Genomic DNA, 14,550 nt, shown 5'->3' with positions numbered 1-14,550 from the left:
TAGGGAAATGGAAGGGTTCATGGCTGACTGGCATATGTGGATGTGGAATAGAAACATTACAAGTTCTGACAGTAAAGAGTTTTTAAAGTATGTTAGGCACAAAAAGAAGCTTAACAATGGGTATTGGTCCATTAATAAATGGAAATTGTAGAATTATAAATAATGATGCAGAAAATGGAGAAGTGTTCAAGAAATATTTCTGTTCTGCATTTGGGGGAAAAACAGATGGTGTCGTCATATTGCATGATAACACTCTTTCCATTCAACTAGTATCTGATTAGGATATTAAACTGTAGCTACTCAAGCTAGACATTTTAAAATCAGCTGGTCTGGATAACTTGCATTCAGAAGTTTTAAAAGAGCTGGCTGAGGAGCTCGCTGGACTGTCAATGTTGATTTTCAACAAATCTTTGAACAACGAACACTCCCAGAAGACTGGAAGAAAGTTAATGTTGTGCCAATATTTAAAAAGGGTACATGGGATGGCCTGGATAATTATAGGTCTGACAGCAATCCTGGACAAGATAATGGAGTGTCTGATAAGGCACTCAATTAATAAAGAATTAAAGGAGGGTAATATAATTAATGCCAATCAGCATGGGTTTATCAAAAATAGATCCTGTCAGACTAACTTGATATCTTTTTTTTTTATGAGATTACAAGTTTTATGTTATTACAAGGTCGGCAAAATTAATAGTGTTGATGTAATATACTTAGATTTCTGCAAGGCAGCTGACTTGTTACAAGATGACATTTTGATTTAAAAAAAAAAGGACGATATAAAATTAACATTGCATACATTAAATGTATTTAATAGCTGGCTAACTGATAGGTCTCAAAATGTAATTGTAAACAGAGAATCATCATCAACCAGATGTGTTTTCCAGTTCTTGGCTCTGTGCTATTTGACTTTTTTATTAATGACCTTGAAGAAAACAAAATAATTACTGATAAAATTTGCAGATTACCCAAAAATTGGGGGAGTGGCAAATAATGAAGAGAACAGGTCACTGATACAGAGTGATCTAGATCACTTGGTAAGCTGGTTGTAACCAAACAATATGGGTTTTAATATGGGTAAATGTAAATGTGTACATCTAGAACAAAAAATATAGCCATCCTTACATGATGGGGGACTCTGTCCTGGGAATCGGTGATTCTGAAAAAGATTTTGCGGTCATGGTGTAGAAACAGATGAACATGAGCTCACAGTGCAACACTTTGGGCAAAAGGTCTTATCTAATGCAATCCAAGACTGCATAAACATGGGAATCTTGAGTAGAAAAGGAGTACAGATATCATTTTATCTATGTATATGGCACCGATGCGACCATTGCTGGAATACTTTGTCCAGTACTGGTAGTCACAATTCAAGAAGGATGTTGATAAGTTTGAGAGGTTTCAGAGAAGAGCCTTGAGTATGATTAAAGGATTAGAAATATGCCTTATAGTGGTAGTTTTGAGAAACTCAATCTATTTAGCTCAACAAAGAGGAGTTATGGGGTAGTTTGATTACAGACTATAAGTAACTACATGGGGAACAAATATTTGATAATGGGCTCTTCAATCTACCAGAAACTGGTATAACACGATCCAATGGATGGAAGTTGAAGCTAAACAAATTCAGAATGGAAATAAGGTGTACATTTTTAACAGTGAGAGAAATTAACTATTAGTGCCACTTACGAAGGGTTGTGGTAGATTCTTCATCACTGACTATTTTAAAATCAAGATTGAATGTTTTTCTAAAAATATGAAGTAGGAATTATTTTGGGGAAGTTCTTAGGCCTGTGTTATACAGGAGGTCAGACTAGATGATTATAATCGTCCCTTCTGGCTTTGGAATCTATAAAAAAAACTAACTGTTTCTTCTAGCTGGGGTTTATCTATTGGACAGCATTCAGAAGATCTTTTTCTCTAAAATATAAAACTGTCAATATTTTGGAACAAAAACCTTGTTTATGATTTCTCTCACCAGCCATGCCACAAACTCCACTCTCCAACTACTCCAAAAAGTGACAAGGAACACCATCCACTGTAACATTTGCTGCAAGCACTGCATTTGAGTTGGTTGATAGGAAGGGGGAAGTAATGGCATTAGAAACGTTTGAATACCAGGAAGTGAAGACTTTAGGGAGATGCATTCTCTGTTTGCAGTGTGGGGGCTGGAAACTCAGTGAATGGTTCAGGGCCACACTCTGAGGCCACCAAAATTTTGTTGTGAGAACCCCTGATCTAGGCTTATTAGGTGTTGTTAAATGCCAAAAGGATAAATTTCAAAGCTACAGGATGAGCTTATTTGCACTGGCAACCAATTTGCGTATGACGGACTGGAGCTCATTAATATCATGATGAAAGGTGTCTTCAGTGATGAGATAACTAAAGGTATCAGTTGAATGGATACTCGGGGTCATGACTTGTATTATTCAAGGCTCCATCAGTCTATAAGCTCCAATCAAGAATAGACTAAAGTTGTGCTCAAATACAAAGAAGAGAGAATGAAGATGGCAGGGACTATTACAGAGCTAATCGCTGACAGGTCATTGTTTGCTCATCTCCTGGTCGTGTCCTGATCTCAGCATGATACTGATTTACGTGAGTCTTTGGGAAAGTACAAGTTCTCCATGGTACCACAATTGATGTTTGAATGAGAGGGAACAGGGCATATGTTCTGGGTAAAAAGCATACTAATGCACAACTTGCATGCTCTTCCTAAGCCAGCATCTACTGACAACGTGACTGGTACCTTATGCCAGCACAGGTCTTTCGGTGTAGCAATTGTAGATGTATGATTGAGGTACAAGCTCTTGACAAACCAGAAACTGTTAACATCTGCTGAGATATGACTGACACTTCATTATGAGGCTACAGAGAGAATACTGGACCAATAATGAAGTTCACTCTGTGTTTGACATGTATGTAGATGAATCAATTAAAAAGATTACCAGAAAGAAAAGATTCCATGGTATTGCATATGTGCAATATTTTGACTCTGTGAACATCTGCAACATTGCAATGAAGAAGCAACTGTCTCATACTCACATGAAGGGCAAGTTCACTGCATACCTTGCAGGAAAAATGCTCCAGTATGCGAAGAATTACTCAAAAAAATTATTTATCGCATGGCATAATGAATCTGGTGCTTAACACTGTTCAGTGGATTTCCTTGTAGTTCCCATGAGAAGGCTGACATTAAAATTACCTTGCATGCTATCAATGCCACAGAGAGAGGTACTGCTAAACTCTGTATTTTTGCACAAGACACATATAGTGCTGTATGTGAGATGTTATCCAATACTTCCGCACAATTCTGTTTTTGTGCCTGCTGCTGGTGAACAGAATCACAGTATATCCCTCAGAAATGTGTTCCTATCACTTGGAACATTAAAAGCCAGTGCATTACCAAGTTGCATGTCCTTTCAGTATGTGACATTACTGGAAGGTTGGCTGAAAATACTAATTAATCTTACTGGAAGGCATTCGATTCAGCATCCAGAGACTCTCTCCTTGCTCTGAAGATGTTAGGAATGGCTGAGAAAATCACTGATGATTTTATAAATGCACTGGAGGCATTCATATGCCGAGTTTGCCATTTGAAGACTGTCTGATACTTGTAGAGCTACACTGGGGGGATGATTTCTGAGAAGCAGACAGAAGAATTGCCACTGACAAGGGGTATATTTATACATGCTGTCTAGAGGGCAAATTATCAAATAATGGAATGGCTCCAGGATAATTGAGGGTGTCCAAAATTACCCTCACGAATTGGGCACAGATAGGTCTTGGAGGAGAGACTGATCACACTAGTTATATCTGAAATACCATGCATTCCTGAATCAATCCTTCTCCAAATCAAATGCTCATGTGCAATGACCAAATGTTCAGAACCCTCCAGATGTTTGGCCTGCAGTCTTCCTTGCACAGAGATGTGCGAGTGTGGCGTGGAGAAGGATTAGTGTTGACAACATTGTCTGGGAATGGTGCTCTGAGAGGACAAGGATGATGACTTTGATGAATAAATGTTTTCAGTCCCACATGTTAAGGCTAACTTTTCTAGCATTACCAAAGATGAGTGTCTTCTTTTATGTATGCAGTGTTAAAGTATAATTGAAAAAACGTTGATTTTAAACATTTTCTCAAATATATATCTATATACTATACTAGGTTTTTTTAATGTTTGACACCATTGTGTTTGTGGCAGAAAGAGCTTTCAAATTATACTCATCTTGACCCATTCCTGATGATGTTGTATTATCAACATTTCCAGCAACTGGTGGTCCTGGAGCTGGGGTGGGGTGAGTCCCCCCTGTGATGCCACAGAGGAGAACACCATTGAAATTATCATTCTGTAGATTTTTACAAATCAAGTGACATCTCCTTTACCTTTCTATCACTAACTTGCCCACAAAATGAGATTTTAGCACATTATATTTTCTAGTGTGCTTTAACATAAATGCTCTTACTACGTTAAAGTGCACAAGGGACACACACAAAATACTAAACAATAGGGTTCAGTAACATGGAGGAAAAGGTTAAGTTCACATGTAAGTCATTTTTATACATATATAATGACATATAATAAAAATTAAAGTAGATCCTATTTAGGCAAGAATTTTGGGAAGTACCTGAAAAAATCTTCTCATTCAGTATCCGTATCCCCTCTGATTTTTGGATATCCCCATAGAATATGAAAATTGCTAAAAAAAAAAATAAACCCTGGAAAATTAAATTAATAAACCCCCCAAAATAGAAGCCTTGAGTACATTTTATAATTAGCAGGGCACAGGGGTTTTATTGCAAAGGGTATTGTAGTAGTGAGCTGTGTATATGAGAGCAGTCTAAACATTTATCTGCATGCACTCCAGGTAAAGTGAGTATGGTCTGGATCAGGTGTATCTGTACTGAATGGTGGAGGCAGTAGGTAGTTCTGCTTTGTACAAGGGTATTTGTGACATCTATGGATTACTTTGAGGGATATGACAGCTTCAGGGTGCAGTCTGCATCTTTTCTGTGCAGAATTGCATAGGTTGCATGAACATCCTTAACTGTGCATTTCCTTGTTTTCAGTAGTTCTATATTTGCTCAACTCAGCATTCTGCACAGGGATGACATATCACCAAGCAATCTAAATCTTAACATAGTTTTTTGCCATAGGATTAATAATAATAATCTGTAGTAAAAGGTGCTTGGTTTACATCAGCTTTCCTCATTTGATGGGATCAATTGTTTTTCTCACAGCTCTGATTATTTGTGATGTCAGTACTCCGGCAGTGTTCTCCTGAAAGACAACAAAAGTGATCTCACGCAGGATAGTGGCTTAAAAAAAAGGGAGCAGTAGAGATCATTTATCCTTCAGAAGAATCAATATCAGTTAGTGTAAAATGTATCCACTTGCTAAAGTGCTATGCACATATAAAATTCAGGTGGACCCTGAAAAATAGAAGTTTTGCATGGAAAAAATGTATTATAATGTACCAAATTAACATTGGTTAATCCACAGAAGCAGAGTACCAATGACACTTGTTTTAGTTCAATTAAATACATTATTTCTCCTAAGAGAAGGTCTTAAATATCTGTCAAAGAGATTGAGATGCCATTTTTGAGATCTAGATGTAGTTTTAATATTTCTATTAGTTCAGTTGCAGTTAATTACTGTGTTTGCCTGTAATTATTATTTTATTATGAGTTTAAATGCGTTTTAGATGAAAGAGTAAAACTGTTTGTGGGAGCTTCTGTTGGTTTGAACTTTAGTTCCGGAGTACTAAATTATAGACTTATAAATGTAATCTTCATGATTATAATGTTTTCTATTTGACCTCCTACAGTAGTACTTTAAATACAACAATCTACAAATTTTTACACACTCATTTCAAAACCATTCAAAATGCCATAACATTACTAATCTCCAATTATGGCAATAAAGCTTTTATGAATCTACCCATGTGAAGCTCTTGTTGGAATTTTATATTTTGAACTTCCTATTTTATAGAATAATATTTTAATACTGTAATTTTTGTCTTTAAAACAGCTATTCTAAATACATCTGCTTGGAATATTTAAAAAAATATATATATGCACACACATACTTTGGACTAGTAGGGGAATATAAAGATGCTCCTTTCCATTTGAGCCCCTTCCAAAGACAATACTTACAAATAAAAATTAATTTGAAACTTGGATGCAACATAATTGCACTCTGCTATTTATAACAACTTCCTTGGAAGCATAATATAGTATAAAAATAAAATCAAGTATTAACACATCAAATGTAAGAGTTTAACATATTTGGGGACAAAAGGGCCTCTGTTTTGAAATTATTAAATGGAGGAAGGTATGATAATTGTTGCCGTAACACCCAGAAACCTCAGTTAGAATTGGGGTCCCATTGTGTAAAGCATTGTACAAACATTCTGCCCTGAATTGATACATATATAGTATATTTTAAACTAGACAGGATTTGTTCAAATAGAGATACTTTAAAGTATAAATGTACAAAACTGACCCATGTTGTCAGTCTGATTAAGCTCATAAGCTCCTTGAGGCCAGAGATGTCATCCTCTATATGTTGCTGTGCTCAGTGATGACACTCCATAAATAATGCAAACCTACCCCAATGAATGAATTTTGTCTAGTTTTCTAATTAGGTTTCACTCTGAAGGTCAAATTTTCTTTTATCTATTTCCAAATTAAACTTTGAATTTCTTCCTGAGTGTCTTGTTTGGTTCAGTATTATCAGATTTCTTCACAAACTTTATCACTGAAACATCTTCTAATTCACACATCAACAGTTGTATTTTGCACCAAAAAAAAAAAAAAAAAAAATCTAATGCTGAAATTCCAAATCTAAACTAAAAAGTGGCTAAATAAGTGAAGAATTAACTATCTTTTCTGAGTAGCCCTCATCATCCTAGTTGACATTGATTAGAACTTCACTAGACATCCAAGATAAGTACTTGCTGAGGTGGTTTATGCTGTATGGAATGGTAATACAGTTTTGGTTGCCATTGGGGAGGCAGCAAAGGTCAGCTACTAAACACCTTGTACCACCATAAGATCTTCCAAGAACAACGAGAAAACATTCTTAGTGTTGGTATTTGTCAGTTTTACAATTTTAAATATTTTTAGTTTCCATCCTAGTGTAAGGCATGATAAGATAAAATATTCCTCGCTGTAACTAAAGACAAAAATTGTGTCTATGTAAAATTGTATTTTTATCCATTGTTCTGATAGAATTGAAATGAAAAAAAAAAAACAGTATAAAAAGAGATCATATTGCCAATTTTGTGGTTTTGAACTTGTCAAAAATTAACTGTATTTGAAATGCAAATAAGTTATTGTTCAATCGAGTACATAATGTGCTCTGAATTGGATATTAATCCATAAAATATTGTTATATATTATCTTTTACTATTGTTATTATATATCTTTGAACTATAACTATTTTGCTTTGTCAGAATTGAGCCACTTAAATTTTAGGTAACAATCCAAATCCAAGTGCATTGCCAAAATGCAGGGTATTAACTGAACATTTATTAATGTAAACCTAACACGGTAGTAATTGATATTAAGTTGTTCCTGTGACGCTGCACTCTATATGATTTTATGAAAATATGCTGATGAGTGTGAATATAATGTAACTAAAATATGCTTCATGCAAAAGGTCTCTTGTAAGGTATCATTACAAAGCTTATAATCTACTGAGTGTGGTCATCCTATTTGCATAAATGTATCACTCTTGTATCTGAAACTAGAAATATGAACTATAATTCTGAAGTCCTATTGTAATTATGCAAATTGTGGGCCATTAATGGTGGTTTGGAATCTTAATGGCTCCCATTAACCAGGACAATTGTCTGTAGATGGCTCTGTTTTACTTGTAAGTCTTCCTGTATGTGTGTGTGCTGGCAAGTGGGTAATGAAGTCTTAGTGACATGTGATCGTGTCACCTGAACTGGAATCCATCTTTAACCTGGTGCTTTTCCATTGAGAAGGAGGAGTGGGAACCCAGAGAGGGGGGTTTCTGTGGTCCAACCCGTCACAGTTCCCTTTGTCTTTAGTGGTCCAAAATAATCAATTTAAACACTTCTATTGTGTATCTATTCTCTTAGTTATGAACGATGAGTTATGTAAGCAAACATATGTAGTAAAGTGCTTAGTGTGCCCAATACCTAAATTTACAAGGGAATGAGCCTTGACTGTCTTAAGAAGCTCTAGTGCGACTTTAAAATTTCTTACTCCACAAACTAGGCTGGCTTTTTATTTCTTTGACTTTATTTTAATTTGGAACTTTCACAGAAATTTTCTGAAAGTATATTAACTTGTTTCATCCTTTTCAATAGGTTGTGAATGGATTCATGAGAAGTTTTATAAGGTTAAAACAATTGGGCCAGGAGTTTAGTCAAAAAAATTGACTAATGTTTACCTTGAAAGTATTGCAGTCTAGAGACGCTTCTGTGTTCTAAATCTAGGGACCAAACCTGAGGACAATTATTTACTTGAATAATAATACTCTTATGCATTGTTCCACTTAAATAATGGAGTTGTGTGTGTTTACAAAATCAGGTTCTTAGTTTTGTTTTGTTTTTTCTTTAAATGTATCACTCTGTATCCAATTTATTTTTAAGAGGAACACAGTCAGCCTGAAAAGTCAGAATTATATCTAAAAATGTTGTACCTAATATCACAACAGCTAACTTCAAAAATTACTGAATGAGAATTTCACTGTTTCCTCTGAATAGTCAATTTTGTTTGTGTGAGTAATAGTGAAATGACTTAAACCATAGAAATTGGCAGGGAACTCAGGCAGCTGTAATACCTACATGACTTGTAATTTACTTTTTTTTAATTGACTATCTTTCAAGTTGACCGAGTTCTTTTACAAAGCTTTAATCAACTTATAGCTGTCCTTTAGTTCTCTCACAATCATTCAGCTCTCCAGGATAAGTTTCCCTTCAGAGATGTTTAATTCAGCTCTTTAATTGACTTAAAGGGGTTGAGTGACCTAAGACCTTCCCAGAGGGCTGGGCACAGTGCATCTGTAGTGCTTCCAGACCCTGAAATTATTCATATGTACTAAGAAATATTATGAAATTGGATTATGCTATTCAATATCGAGCTGTCTTTTTTGACAATCTCTCTTTTATTACAGGCATTGGATCAAGACAGAACTGCACTACAGAAAGTGAAAAAGTCTGTAAAAGCAATATATAATTCTGGGCAAGGTAAGTGGTTTTTGGTCTTACGTGAGAATCTAAACCATTGTATTAAATAATGTTTACAAAGTTTGCTTTGCTGTTCGTTGCATATTAAGCTTAAAGGCAGTGATGCCTGCCTCTTCCACAATACAAGTTGCTGAGAGTACACCTCTGCCCTCCTGACACCTCATTGGAAACCGTGTATTTCAAGGATGTCATCCTGATTTCTCTTCCTCTCCCCCCCCCCCCCCCAAAGCTCCCTATTGAACTGATCCTGCCTTCCTGGGTGGGGGGAGGAGAGAGAGAGAGAGAGAGAGACTTTTTCTCATTCTGTGCTACCATGACATCTCATAACAAGTACATGCCACTGGAACAGCAAAACTGTTGACCAGAAGAGACCTGTTACATCAGGAGACTGAACCCTGGATCAAGATTATTACCACATGAAATGAGAACGACCATTAACTTCCTCACCATCAGACTAAAATGCAAAACCTACCCTTTTGCCCAAGCTTCACAACATTAGTAACCTTACACCATCGCTCTCTCTCCTATATTAAATAATAATGTACAGAAAATGAAAACACTGTGCGTCTTGTCAGCAGCTGGAGGAGGGAGGGGAGATTTGCCATTTTTTGACCCTTAGAGGAACTTGGATACAGTGATAATGGGCACCAATATAAGAGCCTATATGAATGGCTAGAATGCAAATATGTCATGAAATTTTGTCCCTTTTAAAGTCTGTACTTTACAAAATCTCCATTAATGAATTTTATTATTCATAGATTCTAGGACTGGAAGGGACCTCGAGAGACCATCGAGTCCAGTCCCCTGCCCTCATGGCAGGACCAAATACTGTCTAGACCATCCCTGATAGACATTTATCTAACCTACTCTTAAATATCTCCAGAGATGGAGATTCCACAACCTCCCTAGGCAATTTTATTCCAGTGTTTAATCACCCTGACATTTAGGAACTTTTTCCTAATGTCCAACCTAAACCTCCCTTGCTGCAGTTTAAGCCCATTGCTTCTTGCTCTATCCTTAGAGGCTAAGGTGAATAAGTTTTCTCCCTCCTCCTTATGACACGCTTTTAGATACCTGAAAACTGCTATCATGTCCCCTCTCAGTCTTCTCTTTTCCAAACTAAACAAACCCAATTCTTTCAGCCTTCCTTCATAGGTCATGTTCTCTAGACCTTTAATCATACTTGTTGCTCTTCTCTGGACCCTCTCCAATTTCTCCAAATCTGTCTTGAAATGCGGTGCCCAGAACTGGACACAATACTCCAGCTGAGGCCTAACCAGCGCAGAGTAGAGCGGAAGAATGACTTCTCGTGTCTTGCTCACAACACACCTGTTAATGCATCCCAGATTCACATTTGCTTTTTTTGCAACAGCATCACACTGTTGACTCATATTTAGCTTGTGGTCCACTATAACCCCTAGATCCCTTTCTGCCATACTCCTTCCTAGACAGTCTCTTCCCATTCTGTATGTGTGAAACTGATTGTTCCTTCCTAAGTGGAGCACTTTGCATTTGTCTTTATTAAACTTCATCCTGTTTACCTCAGACCATTTCTTCAATTTGTCCAGATCATTTTGAATTATGACCCTATCCTCCAAAGCAGTTGCAATCCCTCCCAGTTTGGTATCATCTGCAAACTTAATAAGCGTACTTTCTATGCCAATATCTAAGTCATTGATGAAGATATTGAACAGAGCCAGTCCCAAAACAGATCTCTGCGGAACCCCACTTGTTATACCTTTCCAGCAGGATTGGGAACCATTAATAACTACTCTCTGAGTACGGTTATATGAACAGTGACATTCAGGGGAGTCAAGTATCAGGGGGTAGCCGTGTTAGTCTGTATCCACATTTTTATTCAGGGGAGTCTAGATCTCTGTAGTGATGCAGGACTCATCAGCACGGCGCTGCCTGCTGGTCGTCTGGCAATTAGCTCTTTTCCAGCATATGGAGCGCCCTTTGCAGGCGGATGTCTCGCCTGCCGCTGGCCCCTGTGTCCCTCCCGGACCCCAATGCCCCTTACCTTGGGGTTCTGCCCACTGCAGTACCTCCACTTTCTGGGTCTCCCCTCCCAGGGGAACCCCAACCCTCTAAACCCACCTTGCCTCAGTGGCTACTGCCAGTCATCATCTAGCCCCTACTCACTAGGGCAGACTGCAGTCTGTAATGGCCACTCATCATTGGAAGTGTGCAGGACCTGCTGCCTTTGCCTATTCCCAGGCTGTATCTCTGCAGCCCCAGTACCTCTGTAGACCTTCAACAAGGCCTGCAGCTTGGAGTTTTACCAGGCTGGAGCTCCCTTGCCCTATTCCCCAGCACTGCTCTAGTTCAGGTACCTTCCTCTCAGGCAGCTAGCCCTTCTCCCTCCAGGGCTGGAGAGAGACTCCCTCGGCTCCTGGCCCCCAGTCCTCTTATCAGGGCCAGCTGAGCCCTAATTGAGCTGGCCACACCTGTGATCAGCCATGCCCTCAGCTGTTTTCACTGCTTTTTCCAGCCACAGCCCTCTCCAGGGCTTTTTAACCTCTGTTCTGTGGGAGTGGAGCAGCTGCCCCACTACAATCTCATACCAGATTCTGAAGGGTTCTGAGAAAGAAGAGCTCAAATGTTTGTGTGTATCACAAATCCTCTTTACTGTTGAAACATTAAAGGCAAGAGATTTTTCTTCTGTTAGTAAAAGAATTCAAGTCAGTTTAAACGTCACACCAACCTGTTTGAGAAGCTTTTTGCAGATGCCCCTCCAACGTGTTAGGTACTTCTGGAATAGTCAGATTGGATTTGTGAGTTGGAAGCTATCTTTTGTCTCACTGAAGATGGTACCTGAAGTCAGTGGAAAATTTTTTTGGATAGCTTTCCAATAACATTCGGTTGAATTTTAGTGCCATTGAATTGCATCATAACTAATAGTGTAAGTTTTCAATAGCCTTTTCCTATTAATTCAATTGAATGGCTAATCTCCAAAAGCTAATCTCCATTAATTTATAGAGAGGCTTTAAGCAACAATGCAACATAATTTACAATGGAAAAATGTTCAATGGTGCGTGCATCTGTATGTGTCAAACTAATTCTTGCAGTTCTCATCTCAGTTTTTTATGGATTTGTGTGGTCCACAAAAAAGGACCACATGTTTGGTTTAAAAATGTGAAGATATTTTAAATTGTATTGCAGCAAGAAAATAATTTTAAGTGGAACTGGAAAGTAGTAAGATGAGGAATTAACTAATGTATTTATTTCACATTCCCACTGAGGAAGAGAATGAGACAGATGTTTTAATCTCAGCATGCCACCAGCCAACAAGGAGCTTTTTGTGCTTCAGTGGGGGAGAAAAGTGAGAACTAGGAAAAGGGGTTAGAGTTGTGTGTACTAGCTGATAAAACATCTTTCAAAATGAGTTGGATCAGTGCTGCTCTTCCTTGACATAGTTACGAATCATAGAATATTAGGGTTGGAAGAGACCTCAGGAGATCATCTAGTCCAATCCCTTGCTCAAAGCAGGACCAACACCAACTAAATCATCCTAGCCAGGGCTTTGTCCTTTTTTTTGGTACATCTCTTCTCTTGCCTTCTCCTGGTGCTCATAGATGGATCATGGAAATGCTAAGAAGGGAAATGGTAATTCCTGTTTCAACTCTTCAACTGTTCTACCCTTCTCACTTTCTCCCCTTCTTTTCATTATTTGTGTCCTACAGTCCTGCTGATGAAAATTCCTAATTCTTTGTTAATTTAAAAAAAAAAAAAGTGAACCAAGGTTTTTTTGTCACACATATCTACAGAGAAATTTGATATGGATAGACCCCCTGTACAAATTGAAGCAGAACTTTAGAAGTAGTTCAGACTACATTAAAAAATATATCTACAAAGAAACATGAAGTGGAACAAATTGATATATAGGATAGATTGCTGTTTGTTTGGTAGCTTCCTCTTGTAAAGTGTAGTTTCTTGGTGAGAGACCTTTATCATCTTTATTGTCTGGAAGGGAAGATCTCTTAAGAATACTATACTTAGAAAAAGAAAAATCTAGCCTATAATTATAGCTCCATAAAGTGAATATCCTCTGCAAAGTTTCATAAACCCACACTGTTTCTGAAAGGCACATTAAAGTTAAGTGTGGGTACTTGCTTTTGGGAAAACATTGATAGTTGAAAGTTTTGATGTAATATAAGAGAGACAAGGTAGGTGAAGGAATATCTTTTATTGGGCCAACTTTGTTGGTGATGAAACAAGCTTTTGAGCTACACAGAGCTCTTCTTCAGGTCTGGGAAACGTAAACAGGGTGTCACAGCTAAATGCAAGGTGGAACAGATTGTTTAGCATAAGGAGTTAACACGGGTTGCAAGAGACCGTTCAGGATGAAGTGGGCAATTAACACCTCTGCTATCCTGGGACAAAAGAGGTTTAGTGAATTACAGATTGTTATAATGAGACATAAAACCAGGGTCTCTATTGAGTCCATGATTTTTGATGTCTAGCAAAGTGATAAATTTAAGCTCCCATGAGGAGGAGGATTGTGAGGTCAGCTACAGAGTGATCCTTTTTTGAAAAAGTGTTCACCCATGGGTGATATGGCGTTTTTGTCTTTGTCATTATTCTGTGCGATTTCATTCGAGAGTGAATGTCGGGTTTCACCCCACATAGTTGTTGTTGGGGCATTTAGTGCACTGGATGAGGTACATGACATGTTGCCATAGGCATGTAGGACCCAATCCACTTTTTTGGTGTAGTGTCCTTGTTTGGTGAAGGTGGTTTTAAGTGTGTTAAGGTGTGTATCTTGGGCATAAGAACATAAGAAAGGCCGTACCGGGTCAGACCAAAGGTCCATGTAGCCCAGTATCCTGTCTACCAACAGTGGCCAATGCCAGGTGCCCCAGAGGGAGTGAACCTAACAGGTAATGATCAAGTGATCTCTCTCCTGCCACCCATCTCCACCCTCTGACAGACAGAGGCTAGGGACACCATTCCTTACCCATCCTGGCTAATAGCCATTAATGGACTTAACCACCATGAACTTATCCAGTTCTCTTTTAAACTCTGTTATAGTCCTAGCCTTCACAACCTCCTCAGGTAAGGAGTTCCACAAGTTGACTGTGCGCTGTGTGAAGAAGAACTTCCTTTTATTTGTTTTAAACCTGCTGCCTATTAATTTCATTTGAAGACCCCTAGTTCTTGTATTATTGGAATAAGTAAATAACTTTTCCTTATCCACTTTCTCCACATCACTCATGATTTTATATACGTCTATCATATCCCCTCTTAGTCTCCTCTTTTCCAAGCTGAAGAGTCCTAGCCTCTTTAATCTCTCCTCATATGGGACCCGTTCTAAAACCTTAATAAT

At 37.9% G+C, this 14,550-nt stretch overlaps 1 protein-coding gene across 3 annotated transcripts in view; it reads left to right on the top strand.

The window, feature by feature from the left end:
* Positions 1–14,550, top strand: part of ASAP1 (ArfGAP with SH3 domain, ankyrin repeat and PH domain 1) — a 293,429-nt gene that overhangs the window by 129,131 nt on the left and 149,748 nt on the right. For all 3 annotated transcript variants that reach the window (XM_034763623.1, XM_034763624.1, XM_034763625.1), the window contains exon 4: positions 9,149–9,221. In XM_034763623.1, coding sequence (XP_034619514.1) covers positions 9,149–9,221 — 73 coding nt within the window. The remainder of the gene's footprint in view (positions 1–9,148; positions 9,222–14,550) is intronic.

Source organism: Trachemys scripta, chromosome 2 (assembly GCF_013100865.1).
Source record: "Trachemys scripta elegans isolate TJP31775 chromosome 2, CAS_Tse_1.0, whole genome shotgun sequence".
Taxonomy (NCBI): Eukaryota; Metazoa; Chordata; order Testudines; family Emydidae; genus Trachemys; species Trachemys scripta.
Note: the sequence above shows the minus strand (reverse complement) of the source record. Positions and strands in the feature narration are given on the sequence as shown.